Source organism: Pinus tabuliformis, chromosome 5_1 (assembly GCF_031772625.1).
Source record: "Pinus tabuliformis cultivar Carrire ecotype Pingquan chromosome 5_1, CPIR1, whole genome shotgun sequence".
NCBI classification, from domain to species: Eukaryota; Viridiplantae; Streptophyta; class Pinopsida; order Pinales; family Pinaceae; genus Pinus; species Pinus tabuliformis.
In genome coordinates this window covers 131,439,953-131,464,128 of record NC_142305.1, presented here as the reverse complement: position 1 = coordinate 131,464,128, position 24,176 = coordinate 131,439,953, and the positions used below count along the sequence as shown (strand labels likewise).

General features: G+C 38.3%; 1 protein-coding gene across 1 annotated transcript; it reads right to left on the bottom strand.

The window, feature by feature from the left end:
- Window positions 1–681: 681 nt before the first annotated feature.
- Window positions 682–4,945, bottom strand: LOC149163779 (L-ascorbate oxidase-like). The gene is made up of 5 exons (XM_089430801.1): window positions 4,601–4,945; window positions 4,361–4,453; window positions 4,028–4,240; window positions 1,898–2,098; window positions 682–1,765 (listed from the first exon to the last, which is right to left on the bottom strand). The coding sequence occupies exons 1-5, from the start codon at window positions 4,874–4,876 to the stop codon at window positions 812–814; spliced, it is 1,737 nt and encodes a 578-aa protein (XP_089286927.1). The 5' UTR covers window positions 4,877–4,945; the 3' UTR covers window positions 682–811.
- Window positions 4,946–24,176: the final 19,231 nt, after the last annotated feature.

Here is a 24,176-nt window from a genome sequence, read left to right as displayed (position 1 = left end):
AATTCAATTGAAGTGTCATCTAGTTGAAAGTAATGCCACTGGAACACCTCACCGAGAAAGAAGTTAATCATCCTTTTCTCTCACTCACTATGCAAAAGGGAAATGTCATGAACTTATATTTTATCCCTTTCACATCTAAGTGATGCTTGAAAGCAGTCTTTTTATACCCATTACTGTGCTAGAGTACTATAAGGCTCATTTTTTATTTCCATATAACCAATTCCATGTTTTAATTAAGGCCACTATATTGAAGTTAATCATCCTTTTCTCTCACTCACTATGCAAAAGGGAAATGTCATGAACTTATATTTTATCCCTTTCACATCTAAATGATGCTTGAAAGCATTCTTTTTATACCCATTACTGTGCTAGAGTACTATAAGGCTCATTTTTTATTTCCATATTACCACTTCCATGTTTTAATTAAGGCCACTATATTGAGAGTCATGTGGCAAAATGTACCTCTCATTTAAATAACTTTAGGGAAGAGGAAATGATCTATTCCAATAACCATTCACTTTTGTTCTAATAATCCAATCATACTTCACCTTATATTTGGGTTGGTAAAACTTTATAATTGTTGAGCATCCCTAAACCAAATTGAAGTACTTCAATAATTTCTAAAAACAAATACAACAATGAGTATCTACCGACTTGCCCCTACAAAAGCGGGCAACTCCACCACAAATATAACACTCCAAAGTAGGTATAATCATGATGGCATGATGTCACTAAATAAAAATTAAAAATAAATGAAAAGCAGATAATATAATTGAATGGTGAACTACATCTTCTAGGAAAAATAAGCAGGTCAATGGCGGCCCAAAAAGGCCTTGCTTTGGCCGCAGCCCATAATCGAAGTCGGCAATTTTCCGATTCTCTGCGCTCCTTCTTCGAATACGACTCCCATTCCCATGGAGAAATGCGCTTCAACATGACAATGAAAAGCCCACACTCCCGGATTGTTAGCTCTCAACCTCAATGCAGTCCAACCATTCGGAAACACAGTTACTGTATTTCTCAGTGGTGGATTTACCAGATTGAACTTCTCTGTATCTTTTTGCGCGTCGAATGCCCCGTCGCCATGAGCAAGAACCCAGAAATCATGGCCGTGGAGATGCCATGGATGAATCTCGCTCGATTTGTTGGTCAGCATGTTCGCATTCTGTAAAATTATGTCCACTGTGCTGTTGAATTCCCATCTGTAAATCGGATTGCCGTAGGTCGCATTTTGGTTGGATTGAGGACTCGATATGTTGTACGCCTTGTAATTCTCGGGAGCTGGGAATGGGTCGAAGGACTTCTTTAGCCCGAACTTCACGGCTACCAGAAATGGGGTATCGGGCAGCACATTGGAGATATTGTTGATTGCCCACCGCGTGTAGCCATTGATTTTGTTCTGCGTGTTCAGAAGCACCACGCGCCTTTGGGATGTGAGGGGAGGACGGATCACGTGTCCTGCTCTTGCCTTGTACAGTTTTGCCTGGTTTTTGGTGTAAGAAGTATCGTTCCAGAGCGGACCTTTTGGAGGCGTGGAGGGAGGCAGCATCGAGGGAGGATTTGGAAGGTATCTTAAAATGGCACGCCCTGTTGGCGTCTTGGGTTCACGACCTCGCACGTTGAGCGCTGCCCAGTAATTTCTGGATGCATTCTGATTTGCTGTTATGAGTACTGAATATGTCTCCCCTGAGTATATGTTGAGGTCTTTAACAACGAATGGTTCCACGTAGTGGCCGTCCGCCTCAACCACAGTCATGTTATGTCCCTGTCATGTCATGTCATGTCACATTTCAGTTTGTAAAGTTTGATGGTTGATTCTGAGAATATTTTAAAAAATTTCCAGAATATTTTAGAATGGGATAAAAAGAATGAAGTCAAAAGAATGAAATGGATATACCTCAAGTAGGAAATTGAATGACGATAAGGAAGCCACGCTAGTAATCCGCAGGCGATATGTGTGTCCCGCGACTACAGATAGAATATAAGGAATAGCACATTCAGGATTTGTAGAGTTGCAGATACTGCCCGTTCCTGCTGAATTGTTTGTAGATTTCACGAGCGAGCAATTGTATGATCCACGCCCCTCAATAAGCAACGACTGCCCACATCATAATCCACTAAATCAGTGTTATGTGGATGTTTGCTGTTAGGTCAAAATCCACAGATTTGGTAACTTTACATATAGTGATTAGGATTTTTAGGGTGGAAATTTCAGATTCTATAGAAGTGCAGTGATTTTTTTAACATTTTTTTAAATGCAATTTAGGAGACTCGAACCTGGGTCCAAGCTCTGATAGCATGTAGAGATTTACCGTTACACAAATGCCCGCAGATTTTAATAAACGTTACAAACCGTGACTAAAATCCTCAAAATGGAAAATACGGATTCTATAAAAATACAGTGATTCTTCCAACATATTACTCCAGAATAGAGAAGCGGTGATACCACCTCATGGGCCGACAGGAAAAAAAACACAACTCAGAAGTGAAACCTAAAAGGAATGATTTCTTAAATGCTTAATGAATCCATGTTTCTTTATAATCGTCGCTTGGACGGCTTGAATATCGCTGTTATTGGGACAATCGTTGACCCATGGCTCACATGCTTCTTGGCACTGTTGGGATAAAAATTGATGGAAATTAGATGAAGATTATGTAGATTCATGCTTCTTGGCACTTTTGGGATAAAAATTTATAGAAATTAGATGAAGATTATGTAGATTCAAAATTGACTTGGGATTAATTTAATATTAGTTTTCTGTTTGAATCAAAAAAGTGTTAAATAATGTGAATAATTTTAAGATTGAAAAAAATATGTTCATAATTGTATAATTATTGTTACATTTATAATTTTATTTAATTATGGTGAGAGATTTTCTTTCTATTCTAGTTAAAATTTTTAATTTGGTGAAATAGAAATAAAATAAAAATAATATATATATATATATATATATATATATATATATTCAGGTTCTATTAAATTTATTTTTGATAATTTTTATCTTTATATTTTTATTTAATTGTATTGAAAGGTATTTATTTTTATTTTTAAACATTTTACTTGGATAAATAGAAATAAAATAAAAATGATAAAAATAAAATGAAATGTGTGTGAAAGAAACTAGTCTAGATTCATATTAAATTTGGATTTATCAATCACTGAAAGGGATCAACTTTCTCTAGGTGCAAACATTTCGTTAAATTTTGCATTTAAAAAAAAAAAGTTTTCACCTTGAGAGATTTGATCTTGACCCTCTCATTTTCAAGCTTTTACATGTCCCTTATTCACCCCATTTCTAGGGAGGGTAGCACAAGAATCGATCCCAAGATCTCTGGTTCGGTGAGACTTCATTTCCACGGCCATTGCCACTTGAGCTACCCCATATTGACTACATTGATTATACTATTATGACAATTAATTACTATGATATTTATAGATAACTAGAAATTTTCAACAATTCTTTGCTTTAGTATATGTATTTCTATTTACATTAACAAAACAAAAATTATGATCATTAAATATAAAAAGATCACTTACAATAATTTTATATATAATCACAATTTTGAGAAAGTAATTTCATAGAAATATTTTGTAGTAAATTTTTATCACAAAATCATCACAATTTTATGAAAAAATTTCATAAAAATATATTGTAGTCAATCTTTATCACAAATTAAATAAAATTATAACTTAAAGGAAAAAATTAAATAAAACTATAACACTGAAAAAGACTAAAAGATTAAATAAAACTATAAAATTGAAAAAGACTAAATATAACATTGAGAGAAAAATAAATGAGATTTTTATATTTTTTTTTATGAGTTCTAAAACAATGGGAACAATTGAAAATTAGCCCCCAAAAAAGAAATTGATTATAAAATAAAATCCTCTTTGAAATTTTGATGGCTCTTACACTATCTTAAATAATTAACGTAATTAATTGTGAATAATAATAATAATTACACCCCAGTTAACACGTCTCATATTTTTCCTGATGGAATCAGGATGTAAATATATTCTGCTTACCTGGGGTTCACCAATCCAGACGAAAGGTTTGGAAGCCAAGCCTGTGGATTGCTCGAGATGGCTTTTATGCCACCAATCGTTTAATAAAATGCTCCGTTCTCCGTCGTAGGAGAAGGGTTCTTTCACACCATCGGCAACTGCCACATGAATGGATCCATACAAACCCGCAGACCTTTGCATTCCATAGTGGCCATGGTAGAAATACGTCCCAGGCTGCCCAACATAATTACACCACAGAACATGAATCCCATAACGTAAATCAATTTGAATCAACTGTGACACTAGAGGTCATGAATCCCACTGTGATATGAGTAATGAAAATATAAAACTTACTCTGTCCACTACAAATTTGTAGACGAAAGTCTCTCCTGGCATGATGGGACACTGTGTAACTCCTCCCGTTCCATCACTCCATGGTGTTCCGCGCTGTCCATACAAAAAATTGTTAATAAATTAAGTCAATCGAAAAAAAAAATTCAATAGAAAAAAACAAAAAAACACCAAATCAATTATTCATTTCGTATAAAATTTCAGCGTAGAAAATTGTGCAGTGAAATAAAAGATCATGAATACCTGGCGGATTCCGTGCCAGTGAATAACAACATTCTCAGTTTCCATTTGATTAGTGAGTTGAACGTGGATGGTGTCCCCCACCTGGGCCTTGATGGTTGGGCCTGGAAATTGGCCATTGATGGTAATCACCAATTTCTCATAACAATCAGGTGATTTATATTCATATCTCGCATTCCATCTATAATGGTGAATTCTTGCTTCTGCAAATGACGATACCAGCACTAGCGAAAGAAATAAGAGGCACCAAATAAACATTCCATGTCGTCCCCAATTCATTTTCTAGGCCACTGCGCTGCAACGAATGTTAGGATGATTTTCTAACCGTTGCAGGACGTCTGCAACCCTAAAAAACGAATTGGCAATAATCTATGATTCAGCAGTCGAAAGATGTGTAATATATAGTGTCACTATGTGAACGAGAGAAATGATTTTCTAATGCGTAGAGGAGAGTAACAACGAAGAAATGTCGCAGAAACTCGCAGGGCACTCAACTCAATTCAGAAGCATGCAAAATTACAACCACACAAAGTCATTGGAAGTCTTTGTCGAGGATTGTTACGTGTGAGATCGTAGCATTAACACAAAAATCCAAAAACCTGTGATAAATGTCAACACTTATATTTCAACTACCTACTCTTTGAAGACCAAAATCTGTGATGAAATTGAAGGCAATTGGAACATCACGCAGAAAAGTATCTTTGAGTAAACCTAACTTCTAGATATATACTTTGGAATTTTAGGACGAACATCAATTTCCTTTTCTCATACAGTAAGAATGCCAAAGTGATGAAGTGGTTTGGTTGGAAGTATTTATGTTCATTTTTGGAGTGGGAAAACGAATATCGACTTTGGGGAAAGGGATAGGGATATCTTGGGAAACATAAAATATCAGTATTGACAGTCAATCAAATCAAATACCTCTTGTGATTATCGATATATATATACGTAATAATGTCGTTAATTTTATCGTTAATTTTATACAAGAGATATGTGTATTGTAAATATTATCAATATGTGCTAACGTGAGTGGGAGGATTTCATGCTTTCGAATAACTCTAATTGACAAACGCAGGTATGTAACTTATCTCAAAAATCACACAAAATTCACAAGTCATAGTCTTCCACAGAATAACGAATAATGCATTAAAAGTACCTTGTTTTCAAACCTGCTTTTGTGTAAGGCCATTGTCGAGAGTAGGTATTGAACACACCAGGCGCCATTTTTGAAAAACGTGCTTTTTCTCATAACACCATCGTCCACACTATTTATTTTACACTGTTCAAACATAATAACACCACTGTCCACACTATTTATTTAGCATTGTTCAAAAATGATGTAAAAGGTCATTCCTTTGGCTTTTCTCGATACTTTTTATACCATCCGTTGATTGCACTGTCAAGACATGTTTGCGTCTTATGCTTCCTATTTTTTTTTTTCCACTCGAAAAATCAGTAATTTTTATTAATATTAGAAAATTACATATAGCAGATGCCATGGCATTACTGTGTTGTTCATACAAAATTCACCTCGCAAGGTGTTGTATCAGAGAGTAGTTACAAAATTGTGCTGGATACATACATATGTCTGGGTGTTACAAGCCTAATATCTATCACAAAAAGGTCCTTTTTGTATACAAAATAGCCATAGTTCAAAACAGAATTCATCATATCAAATTAGCCTCCATTACTGTCAGTTATTGGGACTGTTGTCCCTCTGTTCTCTCTGGTCTATGAATGGCCTGTGGTAATACCGGTGCTCTTCGTTTCCATTCTGCTCCACAATTAGCCATTCGCCTCTGGGAAGTGACGAGGCCTCTTTGGATAATTTGTCAGCAGCGCTGTTATGCTCTCTGTAAATGTGTAAACAAGAGAAATGATTAAATGCTGCTTTGAGAGTGTGAGCATCATGTAATATATTGCTGAGTGTGTGTGTATGACATGTGGTGACATTATTTATCCAGTTAACGACCACCATTGAATCTCCAAATATATTGATATTTGTGAGTTGATGCGATAGAGCAAAGTGTAATAGATTTCGGATGGCAGAAAGTTCAGCATAGTTATTTGATCCATTCCCGAATCCCATTTTAGCAAGGTATCGGTGATGTTCGTTAATATGCAGGACGAAGCCCCCTCCGCACCCTGTTTGATTTGCTGCCCCGTCGAAGAAGGCCCACGGGGTGGCTCTGTCGATATTGGGCATGGGTTGAATGATTCTGGGCCGAGGTGGAGGCGGATCGGGAAGCTCATGATAGGCAGCGATAATGGAGGCTTCTACTCGGCTCCAAGATACCAATCGATCCTCGAAAACAACTCGATTTCGCGCAAGCCAGGTATACCATATTGCGACGAGGGGGAGATTTAATAGTTTTGCACCCGGATGACTGTGAATTCAAGCTTCCCATGCGTCCGATAGATCATGCCCAGACCAGTTCCCGGCAGTGCCCAATTGATTGCGAATGTTGGTCCAAAGGGTGCGTATAACAGGGCAGTGTAGAAATATATGCTCTGAGTTTTCTGATGCGGCCTTACAAAATATGCACCAGGATGGTCCATAGATGGATCTACGTGTGAGATAGTCACCTGTGGGGACAATGCCTTTAAGTGCACACCAGAAAAATAGTCTGGTGCGAGGTGGAGCCTTAAGCTTCCAAATGGTATGCCACCACGGGTGAATTGGATCAGGTATTCTGTGGGAAATGAGAGCTTTGTACCCGAACTTAGGAGCGTATATACCATGATCCGCAGGGCACCAAACAAGTTCATCCGGACCTTGTTTAATGCGAATGTGGGATTCTGATAAAGCCTCAGTATAGTGTTGCCATTCCTGATGCCACTGAAGAGGAAGATCCAGTTGCTGGGCCGATTTCCATGCTTGGGAGAAAATGTCAGTGTGCTGCTGATCAGCGATTTGAGCAAAATGCCTAATGTCGCGGGACTGTAGGTGAGTGATAAGATCCGGACTGAGAATGTGTCTGCCCCCACTATTGATCCATGGATCCAAGCCAATCCTGCCCGTTAATCCATCATTAATTCGCCAAGCAAGATTGTCTCGAATGAGGGGAAGGGCATGTATCATAGCCTTCCAGACTGATGAACATCCCTTGGATGACCAAGTAGGTAGTCGAGCCCAATCCAGAATGTTCTGGGGCCAAATATATTTGTGATAGGATACCTGAGTCCATAGATTTTGGCTGGTTAGTAAGGTCCATCCCATCTTGGCGGCCAGTGCCATGGCGAAAACAGGGAGTTCTTTGAGGCCCCATCCTCCCCATTTTTTGGGCAGAGTTATATTCTTCCAGCTGATCCATGCAAAAATTCTCTGGTCTTGACTCCCATTCCAGAGGTATCGATTGCATAGCTGCTGTAGTCGCCCAAGAATATTTCTCGGTATCCATGCTAGTGCCATCTAGTAGACCGGGGTAGCCTCTAACACAGATTTAATGAGCACCAATCTACCAGCCCTAGAGAGATATCTGTAGCTCCAGCCAGTAAGTCTTTTCTCCAGTTTGGCAACCAACCAGACCCAATCAGCTATCCTTTGGCAAGTTGGCTTCAGATTGAACCCCAGGTATTTGAGACCTCTATCCAGAGGGTGGACAGAGTAGGGGAAGGCCTGAAGGGCTGTCCAGGTCTCCTGTACAGAGGTGCGAGCACAAGTGATGGTAGATTTCAACTGATTTGGCATCATACCTGTAGCAGCTGAGAATAGTTGCAGGATCTTTGAGAAGGACCGAGAGTCTCGTACACTGCCATCAAGTAGAATAAGAACATCGTCCACAAAGAGTAGGTGTGTAAGATAGCATAGATCAGATATGCGAAGGCCCCCAATATCTCCAGCCCGCTTTGCAGAGTCCATAAGGCGGCTGAGACCTTCCATGACCAAGAGGAAGAGAAGGGGAGATAGGGGGCACCCCTGTCTCAAGCCCCTTTCAGAGTGGAAGAAAGGAGAGGCTGAGCCATTGATGAGTATACTGAAGGAAGGGGAGGTTATACAGGCCATGATCCAAGTGATGTAAGCGTGGGGGAAGCCTAGGTGGATGAGGATCATTTTTATATAAAGCCAGCTGACTCGGTCGAAGGCTTTTGAGAGGTCAATTTTGAGGAGGATGGCTTTCAGGTTCTTCGACCAGATGGAGTGCAATGCTTCTTGGGCGAGTCCGATGGCCTCGTGGATCTGCCTAGATTCAAGGAAAGCAAATTGCTGCGGGGCAATGGATCGGGAGAGGATGGGTCTAAGACGGTTGGCAATGGTCTTAGATATGATTTTATAGAGGCAGTTACACAATGATATGGGCCTGTAGTCATCAAAGGATGCCGGGGAATCAGATTTTGGGATGAGAGCAATAAAAGTAGAATTGATGGCATTGTATATAGAGCCCGTGGTCCTACTCTCCTCGACCACCCTCAGCAGGTCCTGTCCCAGCACATCAAAGAAGGCCAAGTAGAATTCAATGGTCCATCCATCCGGGCCAGGGCTTTTGTCTTTTTTGAACCATTTCAGCACTCCTTCCAGTTCTTCTGCCGTGACCGGGTTATTCAGAGCTTCTACATCATCTTCCTCCACGAATCGCGGGAAGTGGTTTGCCACATTGATGATATCCAGAAGGTTAGCTTCCCGGGGACTCTTATAAAGATTCCTGAAATGGGCGGTGCCCAGGTGAGCGAGCTTATTAAAATTATCTGCAAAGTCGCCATCCGGGGAGGGGAGCTTCCAAATAGTGTTCGATACTTTCCTGCACTTAGCGAAATTATGAAAGAACTTTGTGTTTTCATCCCCAGCTTGGAGCCATATAGCCCGAATTCTTAATCTAATGGATTCCTCCCTCTCTTTGAGGATCTTTGCTTTTTGATTCTCTAAGTCAATTAATCTGCATTTGTCTGCAGCTGTTATGAACCCCAATCCTCTGTCGTCGGTGAGAGAGGTTAAGTCAGCTTCAATTTGAATGAGCTGGGCCGATTCACGATCCATTTTCTCCTTTGCCCACTTAATTGATATATGCTTTATTTCAGAGAGATTCCTACAGAACCCTTTGGCAAGGGATTCTGTGTCATTGATAGGGTGGGAGATCCAGTAATCCGCTATCATCTTGACATATGCTGGGTCCTTCAACCAGGTGTGATTAAATTTGAAGGGTGCCTTAGGTTTCTTGAAAGGACCCTGAATCTCCAGGTATATAGGATTGTGATCCGATAAACCCCCCGAGCCAACCCACTGTCTGAAGAGATGTAAGCGCTGTTGGAGAGTCCCCTTCATAAGAAATCTGTCTAGTCTGCGAGCAAGTGCAGCATCCCCTATCCTTCTATTCCTCCATGTAGGAAGAATGCGCTGCATAGGTATATCCAAGAAATTTGTTTGCTCAAGCAGATTGGTCATGTAATCAGAAATGGGGTCGACTTGTGCTTCCGAGCCCCATGACTCCCTGAACCCCAGAGAGAAATTTAAGTCTCCTCCAATAATTACCCGGTCTTCGTTCATCATAGAGAGATGAAGTAGGTGCTGCCAGAAAGCTTCTCTCTGGGAGCAGGGAGCATATACATTAACCACTCTGAGATTCATGCCGAGTTCAGCAGAGAAAATGTCCAACCCATAGAACCCCGCACCCCCCCAGGTCGAGTCCATCTTAATGGAGCGAGGGTTGATACCAATGGCAAGACCACCAGATCGTCCCACAACATCAATGGCATGGAAACTCCAGGCAGGGACCATAGCTTGCAAGGCTCGAGTGATCTGATTTGCTGAGCAGAGTGTCTCTTGGAGCACGATGATGTCGATAGGCTCAGATTCTATGAGCCGCTTCATGGCTAGTTTCTTGGAGGAACTAGCCAGTCCTCTGCAATTGAAGGATAGACACTTCATGGGGGAACACCTCTCGGGGTGTGTCCTGCTTTAAGGACCCCGTCAATGGTCGATTGCCGGCCAGAGACAACCTCTGCCCCAGCTTGTTTAATGGCCTTTGAGAGATGGGATTTTCTCCCTCTGGAATTCAGTGTAACCCCCTCAGGTATAACAATGCCCAATCCTGAGTGACTGTCTGATGGCTCTTTGGCCGGGTTCCTAGACCGGAGGAAATATGAATGAGGAGGGGAGGATCCCTGGGGGAGCGGGGAGGAACAAGTCGCAGGGGTGGGTGTGGATATGATGGGATCAGTGTTGCAAATAAGAGGGGATGATAAATCATAGAGGGCTGAGAGGTGGATCCATTATCATGATTAATATCAAATGGAGAATACAAAGAAGGGTTAAGAGAACCCGAATGCATACCCGCTTCGGCCGCCGAGCGTGCCCTGGTCTTTGGAGGCGAGGATCGCCGCAGTCCTAGATCGTCCATGGGAGATGAAGCCGGAGGGGGCGGGCCCGCGGAGGGAGGCCGAGAGATGATGGGGGATGCCGTCCTGGTGGATGCCGGGGTGCCTCTCGGAGTATCATCTGCTTTCTTGTTGAGAGGGCAGTCCTTCGCAAGGTGCCCCACTTTGTGGCATCGTCTGCATCGGAAGGGAACTCCTTCGTAGTCCAGTAATTGCACTCTGATGCACCTCCCCCACTGTAACGTGATCTGTTCCTCAAGTCCTTCGCGGGTGTCCAGGTGGACCAAAATCCGCGCTAGTGTTCGGCTCCCAGATTCCACATATGTGCGGTCGTAGTCCAGATATGTCCCCAGGGCATTTCCAACCCTAATGAAGACTTCTTCTGCCCAAAATGGAATTGGTAGTCCTGGTAGGCGAACCCAGATTGGTCCTGCTCCGAGCTGTTCCCGTTCAGGGTCAAAGAGGGGGTTCCAGCGCTTTAGGAGGACCGGGGCCATTTCAATATGCCAGTATCGGCCCAAAACTAGATTGGTTTGACTTTCCTTGGAGAATTTGAGGGAAAACCATCCTCTGGGGAGGACATGTACCACAGGTAGGTCAAAAAGAACTCCGCCCCAGATCTCTTGTACCCATTGCTTGAGCCTCTGCACCGAGTATGACCTTCCCCTGACATGCCCTACCAACACAGTGTTCGCAATATCCATGTATTCTCCGAGAGGCTTTGATTCGTCGAATTTGATGGCGATGTCCCGAGCTGTAGCCCTAACACATTTCGTTTTCTTTTTACCAGTGCGCGGGGCCGACGGATGATCTACCAGAGGGTTAGAAATGCCTTCCAGAGATGGGGGTTTGGGGTGAATAACGACAGCAGGTGTCTCAAAGCATCCGGATCTACGGACTCCCGGAACAGTGGGGCGAGATGAAGGGGGAACCGGCGGCTGGGGAAGAGGCACTGATAGGAGGGGAGGGGCCTGCGGATCAAAGGAGGGCGAGGGCGGGGTATGGGTAGCCAGAAAATGCAGGGAGCCCGGCGAGAGAGGGGGGACCTCAAATGGCGGAGATTCGGTAGGGTAAGAGCCAGCAGAGGATGGTATGGCTAGATATGCTTCAGGCAGTATGGAGGACGGATGCTGTGGGAGCATAGGAACAGATGAAGAAGTAGACGGAGCAAACCTAGAGCGAGATGCGAAGCTAGGATTACCGAAAATAGGCTTGTCCGGCGAGGGATCCGCCGAGTAATCCACCGCTTCATGCTCCATGTCAGCCATACCTGTCGGCGACCGAAAACGACTGGTGGAGAACCCGATGGAGTTGCTGCAGCTGTGATGCTCCTGGGCTGTGACCGCGGCGGTTGAAACCTATTCGAGGAGCTTGCGAACCCTAGCTGCGACGGACTGCAGTTGATGCGCGAGAAACCCTAACCCAGTCCTTTTCGCGAGCGCTCCATCCTTCCCCTATTGTATAACAATTAAGACCTTCTTATGCTTCCTATTGATTAAGTTTTATATATATATATATATATATATATATATATATATATATATATATATATATATATATTAATTAATTAATATACCAATTAATTAATTATATACCATCCGTTGATTGCACTGTGAAGACAAGTTTGCGTGTTATGCTTTCTATTGATTTAGTTATATATATATATATATATATATATAGATATATATATATATATATATATATACTTAATTTTATATTTTTATATATTTATTTATATGTATTTTTTATTAGAAGAGAAGTTTTATAATTTTTGAAAAAATGACATATTAATCATTGGATTTGTTGGTTTTTCTTTATTATAATTAAAACTAAAATAAAATTGCATTATATTTTTCTTAACAAAATTCAAAAAACCATATTTACAAATATTATTTTAAAAAGAAAATTACTATTTTTTTTTTGCTCATTACATATATACAATTCTTAGAATTTTTTATTTTTTATTTTATTTATTATTATTATTATTATTATTTTTTTATGAGTTGATGTTAAAACAAAAATCTGTAATAATTATTTGTTTCCTATATGACAAGCTCAAAAGAGAGAATAAAAACTAAAAGAGTACTCCATAACTTCTATTTCCTAGCCATCTCCATGTTCATATCCAAGATTTGTTTTGTGTTTGTTGCTAACAAGCTCTTTTCAAGGTCTGATGAATCACATTTACTACTCACATTGATGTACATTTATAATACATTGATATGACTATTGGATTCATATTCCAAGGTCTCTTGGACTACTCCCTTCGAGTGTTAAACTTCCATATCATAACCATTGTCATATTAGGTGTCCAACATTCCCCCTTAATCTGAAGGGGTATACACAAGTGGAAAAAGAGAGTTGTAATACAATGTGCAAAAATGCATGGCAACATTAGGATGAATGTGCTATGTATAAGGATGGTATAAGGTGGGAGAACTCAAAGTCTCAATCACCGATGGGTTAAATATTACCACCAACACTAGAATGCTTGTGTGAACTCTTCCAAATATGGCAAGAAGCTAATGTATTTTGCTAGAGGAAGTGCTTCTTAATGCTTTGAAGAGGGATGCCTTTAACCTACAAAAAGGGAAGTCTACAAACTGCAATGGTTTAAGGAAGGCCACCAACTAAAGGAATGCTTAGTGTAACAATACCCTAGAAGAAATTCTGACATATGACTGAAATATCTTCTTCGTTGTTGATGCCCATTGCCAAGAAGCGATCCATTTGGAGGAGGCTTGTTCTTGAAGCATCTGTTTGAATGATGGTTATGTTGACCTCACGTAGATGAAGATCAAAATAATGATCTTTCACATGGTCAACTTGGTCAAAATGTTGGCATTTCACAATCTATTATGGTTGTTATGGAAGAGTAGCAGGATCTGAAAGAGGTGAGGATAAACTGTTATGAAGAAACCTAACACTTTGAAATTGAATGGGCTTAGAATAATATGGATTATGAAAGGATGCATCCTTATCATATCCAAGACTTGTTCTATGCTTGTTGCTAACAAGCTCTTCCCAAGGTTTGATGATGCGGTCAGGAAGTGTAGATTGAACTTCTGCATCTTTCTACACATTTGCTCCTTAAATAAGTATTGCATCTACAATGTCTTGTTGTTGATGGGAGTTTGTCTCAATGTTCTGAAAAAAATAGGTTCAGAATGATGTCTATTATGTTGTAGCTCTTCTTCTTGGAATTGAGATTCAAGTTGTAGAAACTCGACCTTTTCTTGATCATCTTGTAGACATGTTTGAATGTTAACAAGAATGGTTTTGTTGATTTTCGCTGTGTCTTTAGACTCGTCAATGGAGAGTATTAGCGCATCTAGAAGCTTTAATAACTGAGTAATTTCATCCATTTAGTTAACAAATCATGCTCAACAATTGAGGAAAGTGTTAAGGCACATTTTTAAATCATATAAGAACATAAAAGTCCAAATGCACGCTGGTTCTCTAACTAGTTTTTCAAGTGCTTCTTTAACTTGATAACTCATATGTCTCACACGACCAAGTCTTCGATTGAGTATTTCAACCAGAGAAGTGTTTACATTAGCATCCCTTTAAATTTGATTTCAAATTTGTGAGATATTTATTGCCCCTTACGTAGCCATATCAATTCGCCATTTTTGGTTTATATTGTCCATCCTTTTCATCTTTGTTCGGTGAAGGACTTGGAGCAGAGAAATGGAAGCCTATCCATATTTTGGCCAATGAATTCCCAACGCTCGAAGGAGATTAGAGAAATAAACAACTCAATGTACAACCGAGAACTCCACAATGGCCTGGAGAAATATATTCACGATAATCTTGAGGTATGTAATTGTCGGGTTGGCCAAGCTGGGGATCCCGGGAACTTCATGTAAATATGAAAAGTTTGTGTTATATATTATTCTTCTAAGAATTTTATATGGAATGTCTTATCCGTCTTTTACCGAGAAACTATCAATCGATGGTTTCTAATTCTCTCAACCTAAAACTTCACTATCTCTTTCTCACTTTTGTTTTAGTGATCCTACGTCAGCTTTTGATAAGTCAAATTTACATCACTCACTGCATTCACATTCAAAACCAGTCAATGCACACAATAATTCCTTCAACGCGGGTTTTAATCAACCCATAATTCAAAAACCCCGTCAACTCTTAAATAAACCAACTTGCATGGTCATTCAACGCTGTCTAGGAACCATAACTAGCGTACAATCCATCAACATAACAGTTAAAATTCATGCTCGATCGGAAACACATAGAGAGTAATTGAAGTATATATGAGAGGCAACAATGGCGATCCCATCACTGCGGTCTAGGTTTGAGCGGACTCCTTGAACTCGTTCAATGTGGTCAAGAATGGTAGTGGTAAAGCCGGTGCTCGCCTCCGAGAACATTGAAGCTAATAACGCCTCTAGGAAGGTTGAAACCTCACAGCAATCACATAACTTTGCAGGAGTGCACTCATATATGATACCACAAATCATGAATTACCACAATAGTACAACCAACCTATCAATACCGATGCCATATCAATCAATATGAATGACCATTATAATAAAATTTATAGGAAGCTCACCAAAGTCGACTACCAGACCTGACAACGCTGCTCCAATGTGTATACATTGCGCCACTCTGGAATGGACATAGGTTTCTCAACAAATCTCATACACGCTACCCACATCCAACTGTTCTTTGGAAGTGAGGTATTAATGAAAGGAGAAATCCAATGCAACGAAGACCCACAATGGTGCTTTCTTCGCTCTATTGTTGACACTGCTACTAAATGCTAGATATCCAACACTCCTTCCTTGTTATATTCCATACTACAGATCAACAATGTAATTGCACTTCTACTACAGGTATTACTCGCGACTCGGCTACAGGTTGTTGATACACTTCAAACACGCGGCCAAACTCCATGACAAGGTAAGGTAAACGGTCACAAATAGAGTCGACCGATAGTATTAGGTGTCAGGTACATAAAATACTGAGGACAACATTGAGGAGATTCCAGGCCTGGTAATGTCAGATAAACAGTTGCAGATACAGTGGGTACATAAAATAGCTCATAATAGTTTTAGATCAAAGCTCAGATAGAATCGTTGGTTTGCAGATCAATGTGCAGTTCTTAGACCAATTTCTCTTCGAGGCATAACTGGTATCGACGGTCAGAAATGATGGGTCAGGATAGCGGGACAAATTACTAGCGGCTCAAAATGGAGTAGGGAAAGAGAACACTCGCTCTGATACCCTATTAAACACACATGGATAAGACAAAATGGAGTAGGGAAGGAGAACGCCCGCTCTACCCTGTTAAACACACATAGAGAAGATAGGATAGGAAAGATAAAACATCAATCACATTTACTATTCAAATTAATTTACATTGATCATATAAAATATCAATCACATTTACTGTTTACATTGATGTACATTGATCATATATTAATATGGCTGTTGGATTAATATTCTAAGGTCTCTGGACTCCCTTTGACTACTCATCTTTTTCACCATAACCCTTAGCGGATTAGGTGTCCAACACTTTATATGGTATCTATATGAGTGGTTGATTCCACAACTTATGTCACATACTCCCTCTACATAAGAAGGATACATGTTACCTGATTACATGTATTTCCACATTAATCTATGTAAGCCTGACTCAACATGGCTTATAAACACTTGATAAAATTAACTTGACTATGTGTAAGTTTTACATATTGGACCCAAACTTCCTGGGTGTCATACACAATTGATCATGCACCACTTAAAACACATCATTTCAGTTTAGGTACAACAAACATACCAAATGCTTTACTAAAAGCCCAACAAATTACAATCTCGTTTAATTATCACCATGCATTACATCTACTTTATTTCTTCATCTAGAGTCTCCCTTCTTTGTCCTTCATTTGAAACTTTACAGTCTTTGTTAAATCTTTATTTGGATATTTTTCTATGCAATTGTTAATTAGGAGGTTCTTCAGTTCATAGTGCATCATGTGTTGCAGAGAATATATTTTTTAATTCTTTCGTTGATTGGGGAGTGTTGGAGTATATAACTCCTACATGTTTTATTTGTGATTTTTGGTAGAAAATGAGTCTCTTTCTAGCTTTTAGCACGTTGTTGGAACTACTTAGCTGTGAGATACTCTCTTAACAAGATAATTCCTAAATTGGTGTTTGGTTGAGAGATTTGCTCAACTAGTTGATTTTGGGATTAAGATAATTTATTTATTTTTAGATAACATCCATGTATTTATTTGTAACATTATTTTATTAATGCATTTATATGTTTGGTAAATTTTTAACTGTAAAATACATGAACTCTCTAAATTGAATTATTGAGTAAATGCTATTTTGAATCTTTCAAATTCTTCAAAGTTATAAGTTTCCTTGAACTAATAGTGAGATATATATGATAGATATTAAAATTATATGGTATTGTAATGATTGGATTATGTGTCTAAATATACATGGTATACATTCCAATCATCATGGAAAAATATGCGACTTTTACCCATTTTTTCATGTGAAAACCATGAGCTCAACTTAAAAGTATACACATAATATCTCATTGTTGTTTCTCATGACCAAGTCTATCATCACATATCAGTTGCTGAATAGTCACTTCATTGTAAAAAATAAAAATATAAAAGGGTTAGGTAGGCTAGTTCTTCGTCAAACATTTAAAAGAGAGAATTAAACATAAAAGGGTTGGGTAGGCTAGTTCTTCGTCAAACATTTAAAAGAGAGAATTAAACTGCATTCAGTTAATACTAATATCTCATTGTTGTTTTCATGACAAAGTCTATCATTAGAGGTCAGTGCCTAGACTGGCAAAATAGTCACCTTATTGTAACAAACAGAAAATATAAAAGGGATGGGTAGGCTAGTTCTTCGTTAAACATTCAAAATAAAGAAATAGACCGCATTTAGGTAATACTAATAATGTGTAACACAATTTAAATTAGTTTTTAATGGAAAGATAAGACAATTTAAATTAGTTTTTAATGGAAAAATAAGACAAGTGGAAAGATCAAATTTTGAACAAAATATTATCTTCCATATATTGCTATTGTTATTTTAGTCAATGTTTTATTAAATATGATCATACACAACTATGTATTTTCCCTCTATTTTGATATATGTGAAACATAAATTATTTTATTGAAACTAAGACAAGGTTGTCTCCACCTTATCTTGAAAACCAAGAAAGGTTGTCTCCACCTTATCTTGAAAATGATACATGATTGTCTTCCTCTCATCTTATTATTTTATAAAGTACCAATACTAATATGATAATCAACTTACAACCACCAAAATGACAAATACAACTAGATATAAATATTAATCAACTTACAACCACCAAAATGACAAATACAACTAGATATAAATATTGTTTTATTAATTTCATATATGACTTTATAAATAATCAACACACAACCACCAAAATGGCACATAGCAAATACAACGAATACAACCCTAGATAAAGATTGTTTTATTAATTTCTTCAGACACACAATCATAGATAAATATTGTTTTATAAATTTCAACAATGAATTTTCAATGTTACAAAGCTGACCACTCTTACAAACTCACTCTCCATACCGAATAAAATGTCCACATAGTGGATTAAATACCCAAATCAGCCAAAACACAATTATAAATAAGAATTGTTTTATTAATATTCTTATTTATTAATTTTATAAGTAAATCACATATAAGCAGATTCCACGACTTCTCGTTGTTACATGGCTTCAAGACCACGTAAGTATTCAAAGCACACAATAATTCCTTCAACGCAGGTTTTAATCAACCCACAATTCAAACACCAAGTTAACTCTTAAATAAACCAACTTGCATGGTCATTCAACGCTGTCTAGGAACCATAACTAGCGTACAATCCATCAAAATAACAGTTAAAATTCATGCTCGATCGGAAACACATAGAGAGTAATTGAAGTATATATGAGAGACAACAACGACGATCCCATCACTGCGGTCTAGGTTGTTGGAAGGAATTAATTCCAACTACCCACCATTATTATAGTCGTTGGATTAATTTAGAATTTAACAGATGTTATAAGTGCAGTTTCTAGAATTCATTGACAAATGGGCAAGCTTCCTGAAGAAGCCACCGCCCCATCAAACTCTAGAAATTTCTTTGTCATGTATAAATACTTGTTCAATCATCGAATGAAGGCAAGTTTCTGAGTTCTGTGTTTCAATACATGATCTCTAATTTGGTATCAGAGTTGGTGTGAGGTTGAGTTGTGAAGAGCTGTGAGACAGCTTAGTGTGTGCTGATAAAGAGCCGTGGGCGACTGAGCTGTGAGCGTGGTGACTGAGTTCTGTGTTGAGTTGCTGCAGTCCATTGGAGGGAGCCGAACTGTTGGAGAGACTGTAGAGTGCGATTAAGAGAGTTGCTGGAGGGAAAACGTCAAAGTGGGCTTGGAGAACGGCGTGCTGGTAGTGAGGGTTGTATGAGCGGTGGTCACTGATTTCCGAGTTGTGGAGTGTGGTGAACCTGAAGCGGACCTGAGGCACGTTGAGTTGTGGCTGCTATTGGCATTGTAGGCCATTATTCTTGAGTTATGAGATAGTGTTGCCTGTTGTTGGCACTGATTGGAGAGCCCTTCTTATTAAGTGATTCAAGAGGCGCATATGACGTGTCCATGAGAAACTGCAGTCGGCTAAAACCGAGGGAGAGCTGAGAGGAGACTTGTGTTTGGCGTGCGTTGTTCGTTTTGATGTGTGGAGAAGACTGTGTTCATCATTGAGAGGCATGAACCGACAACCACAATTAGAGCCCACTGCATTTGGAGGACTATCACTATTCGAAGGAGCCTGAATAGATGATTGGAGAAGCGCATATGTGTATTAGCAATGAGGAGAAAACTGCTGTAAAGAATTTGTATTGCAGAGCTTTCGGTCCTGCCCGGTTGCTGTCACATGCATCTATAGGTAAATTAAGAGATGCTGTGCTATAATTCCGCATTTATTAATTATCCAAGCTCTGTTGTTTGTTTACCATGTGGAATAGCCCACCCTTAATGAAACTTGTTTTCTATGTAATGTAACTTTTGGAATAACATTTTTGTAAACGAAGTCTAATAAGGTATATGGTGTTGTGAAAAGAAAAAAGGAAGAAGGAAAGGCAGCCATATATTGGATAAATTTTTTTTGAGGATTTATAAAAATTAGTAATTTTTTGGTGATTGGTAAGGAGAAAATAGGTAACAATGGCTAATATATTGGCTGAATCTTATATATCTAAATCTAACAAGTTAGATGGTGAAAATTATGAAAATTGGAAGTTTAAGTTGCAGACTTTGATGGAAGGTAACAATACATGGGCGATTGTGTCTGTAGCTAAAGTTAAGCTAGTGTTCCCTCAAGCCACAGATGCTGCAATTCAAGATTGGAAGCAACGGGAAAACAAAAAAAAGGTGCTTTTGCGGATGACGGTTAAGGACAACATTATTCCACACATTAGAGAGTGCAAAACATCCAAGGAGACATGGGACACTCTCAAAAATTTGTATGAGACGAAGACTACAAATCGAATATTGTATTTAAAGAGTAAGCTTCTTTCAATTAAGATGGAAGAAAATGAAAGTGTTAGTGATTTCATTTCTAGAATTAAAGATCTAAAGGATAAACTAGGTGACATTGGTGAATCAGTATCTAGTACAGACTTGGTTACTGTGACATTAATTGGAATGCTTGATGAATGTCAAATGTTTATAATTGGTCTTTCAGCTAGAGAGAAGGCTCCTACTTTTGATGAATTGGCAGGTATACTTATGCAGGAAGAAGAACGGAGAAGAAGCATTAAACAAAATTCTCCTAATTCAGATTTAGCATTGATGGCCAAAGGGAAGAAGTCCTTCAAAGGTAAACAGTGGGAGAAAAATAAAGGAAAAAAGCCGCAGGTAAAATCATTTCAAGGTACCCCTTTACCAAGGACAAATGTCAAATCAAGTAGAGATGATGTGTGTTATTACTGTGGAAAACCTGGTCATTTTGCTAAGAATTGCATGAAAAGGAGGTCTGATCAATTTAAACAAAGAAGGCATTCAGGAAATTATGTTGATAGAGATGAAGCAATTAGTCAAGATGTTAGCAATCTTAAATTGTTTGTGTCCAATGCTGCTTTATCAACAGAAACTGATGATGATAATGCTTGGTTTATAGATTCTAGTGCATCAATCCATATGTCATGCAAAAGAGATTGGTTTGATACTTATCATGAGATTAATAAGGGTGGACACATCTATTTAGGAGATAATAGATCACATGAAATTAAAAGATATGGTAATATAAGTGTTATGATGCCTAATGGACAAGAAAAACAAATTCAAAATGTGTTGTATGTTCCTGGATTAAAGAAGAACTTAATATTAGTATCTACTATCACAGATCAACATTTAAAAGTTGAATTTGTGAAATCACATTGTTTGGTAAAGGGTGTGCAGGACAACTACAAGGTTATTGCAAAAGGAATGAGATTTGGAGGCTTATACAAGTTGGATGTAATGAAGAATGGGCATCAAGCTTTGGCATCAAAGGTATGGGCACTTAAATCATAATGACTAAATGTTACTACAAAGGAAATTGATGGTAGAAGGTCTTCCAATTATTAAGGGTGAACACTTTGAATGTGAAGGTTGTGCACTAGGAAAACAACATAGGGAAGAATTTCCATGTGGATGAAAATAGAAGAAAACGTGAAATACTTGAACTAGTGCATACTGATGTATGTGGGCGAATGCAAACTAAGTCACTTGGTGGAGCATATTACTTCCTTATATTTATTGATGATAGCACTAGATACACCTGGGTATACTTTATAAGAAACAAAAGTGATGTGTTTGAATACTTTAAAGAATTCAAGAATATGGTTGAAAAGCAAACAGGAAAGAACATTAAAATTCTTCGATCAGATAAAGGTGGTGAATACACTTCAGGAGCTTTTATCAAATATTGCAAACAAAATGGAATTATGCAACAATTTACAGTGCCACATACACCTCAACAAAATGGAGTAGTTGAAAGAAAAAATAGAACATTAGTTGAATGTGCTCGAAGTATGATAAAAAGTAAAGGACTTTCTAATAATTTTTGGGCTAAAGCCATTAATACAACTATATATCTTAAAAATAGAAACCCTACTAAGTATCTTGAGCACAAAACACCATTTGAATCATTTTATGGTTTTAAACCCAAAGTTATTTAAGGATATTTGGATGCAAGGCCTTTGCTCATATTCCTAAAGAGGATAGGAGAAAGTTAGATGCCAAAGCCATCAAATGTATTTTTATTGGATATTGCACTGATCAAAAAGCATATAAAATGTATGATCCAAGTACTCACAAGGTCTTTGCAAGTAGAGATGTTATATTTCATGAGCATGTAGATAAACAAATAAATGAAGATGAACATAATACATGGCAGTCTTCTTATGAAAACTTTAAGGAAGAAGAAGTTGAGGAATCAACCCAAGAACTAGAACACATGGACATTCCAAAAGACACATCAAGGGATCAAAGTCCACAAAGAAGTGATAAAGGCACTCCACAGAGAAGAAAAGGAGAAGGTACTCCACAAAGTAATGAACCTCTAAGAAGGTCAACACGACAGATTCAAGCCCCCATCAGGTATAAAGATTATGCCTTAATGTCTCAAGTAATGACTGTTTTTGAGCCCTTAAATTATGAACAAGCCAAAAATCATAAAGAATGGATGGAAGCTATGAAAGAAGAGTGTGAATCTATAATAAAGAATTGGGAATTAACAGAATTACCTGAAAATAAAGTTCCCATAGGATCAAAATGGTTGTACAAGACAAAATTTAATGCAGATGGTAGCATAAACAAGTATAAGGCAAGATTGGTTGCAAAAGGTTATTCACAAAAAGAAGGTATAGATTATGAAGATACCTTTGCTCTGGTTGCAAAAATGAATACAATCAGAATAATGATAGCATTGGCAACTAAATATGATTGGAAGCTACATCAATTAGATGTAAAGTCAGCTTTTCTAAATGGTGACTTAAAGGAAGAAATTTATCTTGTTCAACGAGAAGGATTTGTAAAGAAAGGTCAAGAACATCTTGTATGCAAGTTAAAAAAGGCCTTATATGGACTAAAATAGGCCCCTAGATATTGGTATGAGAAAATCGACAAATTCTTCTTCCAGCAAGGATTTAAAAGGAGTAAAAATGATCCTAATTTGTATGTCAAGACAGATAGAAATGGGGATATAGTATTACTTTCTATATATGTTGATGATCTAATAATAACAGGGAGTGCTGATAAATTAATTACAGATATAAAAATGAAGTTATCACAGGAATTCGAGATGAAGGATCTTGGTGAGATGCACTATTGTCTAGGTCTTGAAGTATGGAGAAATGATGGAAGAACCATAATCACACAAAGCAAATATACAAATGAAGTACTAAAGAGATTTCATATGAATGAATGTAAAGCAGTGAGTACTCCATTGGAACAAAATATCAAATTAAGAAGTGATGATGGAACAAAAGAGGTGAATGGAACATTGTATCAACAATTAGTGGGAAGTCTGAATTATCTCACTACCACCAGACTAGACATTGCTTATGCAGTAAGGATACTTAGTTAATTCATGGCTAAGCCTCATGAAAGTCATTGGATAGCCACAAAAAGGGTTCTTCAATACTTAAAGGGAACTATCAACTTTGGTATTGAATATACTAATGCTTGTAATGTTAACTTGATAGGTCATTCTGATTCTGATTGGGCTGGAAATCCAGATGACATGAAATCCACCACTGGATACATCTTCAACATAGGATCAGGAGCCATATCATGGAGTAGCAAGAAACAGGCAACAATTTCCTTATCATCAACTGAAGCTGAATATAAAGCATTATGTAGTAGCACCTGTGAGGCTATATGGCTCAGAACAATAGTTGAAGATGTTGGTGAAGGTCAATAAGAACCTACAGTAATCAGATGTGATAATCAAAGCACCATCAAACTAGGGAAAAATCCTGTATGTCATGCAAGGTCAAAGCATATAGACACACAATATCATTTTGTAAGAGAAAAGGTCCAATCAAAAGAAATTTCTCTAATGTACTGTAATACAAATGAGAATGTAGCTGACATATTCACTAAGCCTCTTAGGAAGGCAAAATTTGGGTTTTGTAAAAGTAAGTTATGTGTTGTAGAAAATCAAGATTATATTGTAAGCCTAGCTGAGACTTAGACCAACAGGCATG

What these genes read in the sequence shown, in the direction of transcription:
- LOC149163779 (XM_089430801.1), bottom strand. Translation starts at nt 4,876, where the DNA reads ATGAATTGGGGACGACATGGAATGTTTATTTGGTGCCTCTTATTTCTT. An exon ending in ACTGGCACGGAATCCGCCAG is followed by an intron (nt 4,454 to 4,600) that starts GTATTCATGATC and finishes TTGTATGGACAG; the next exon opens with CGCGGAACACCATGGAGTGA. An exon ending in CATTCAATTTCCTACTTGAG is followed by an intron (nt 1,766 to 1,897) that starts GTATATCCATTT and finishes ATGACATGACAG; the next exon opens with GGACATAACATGACTGTGGT.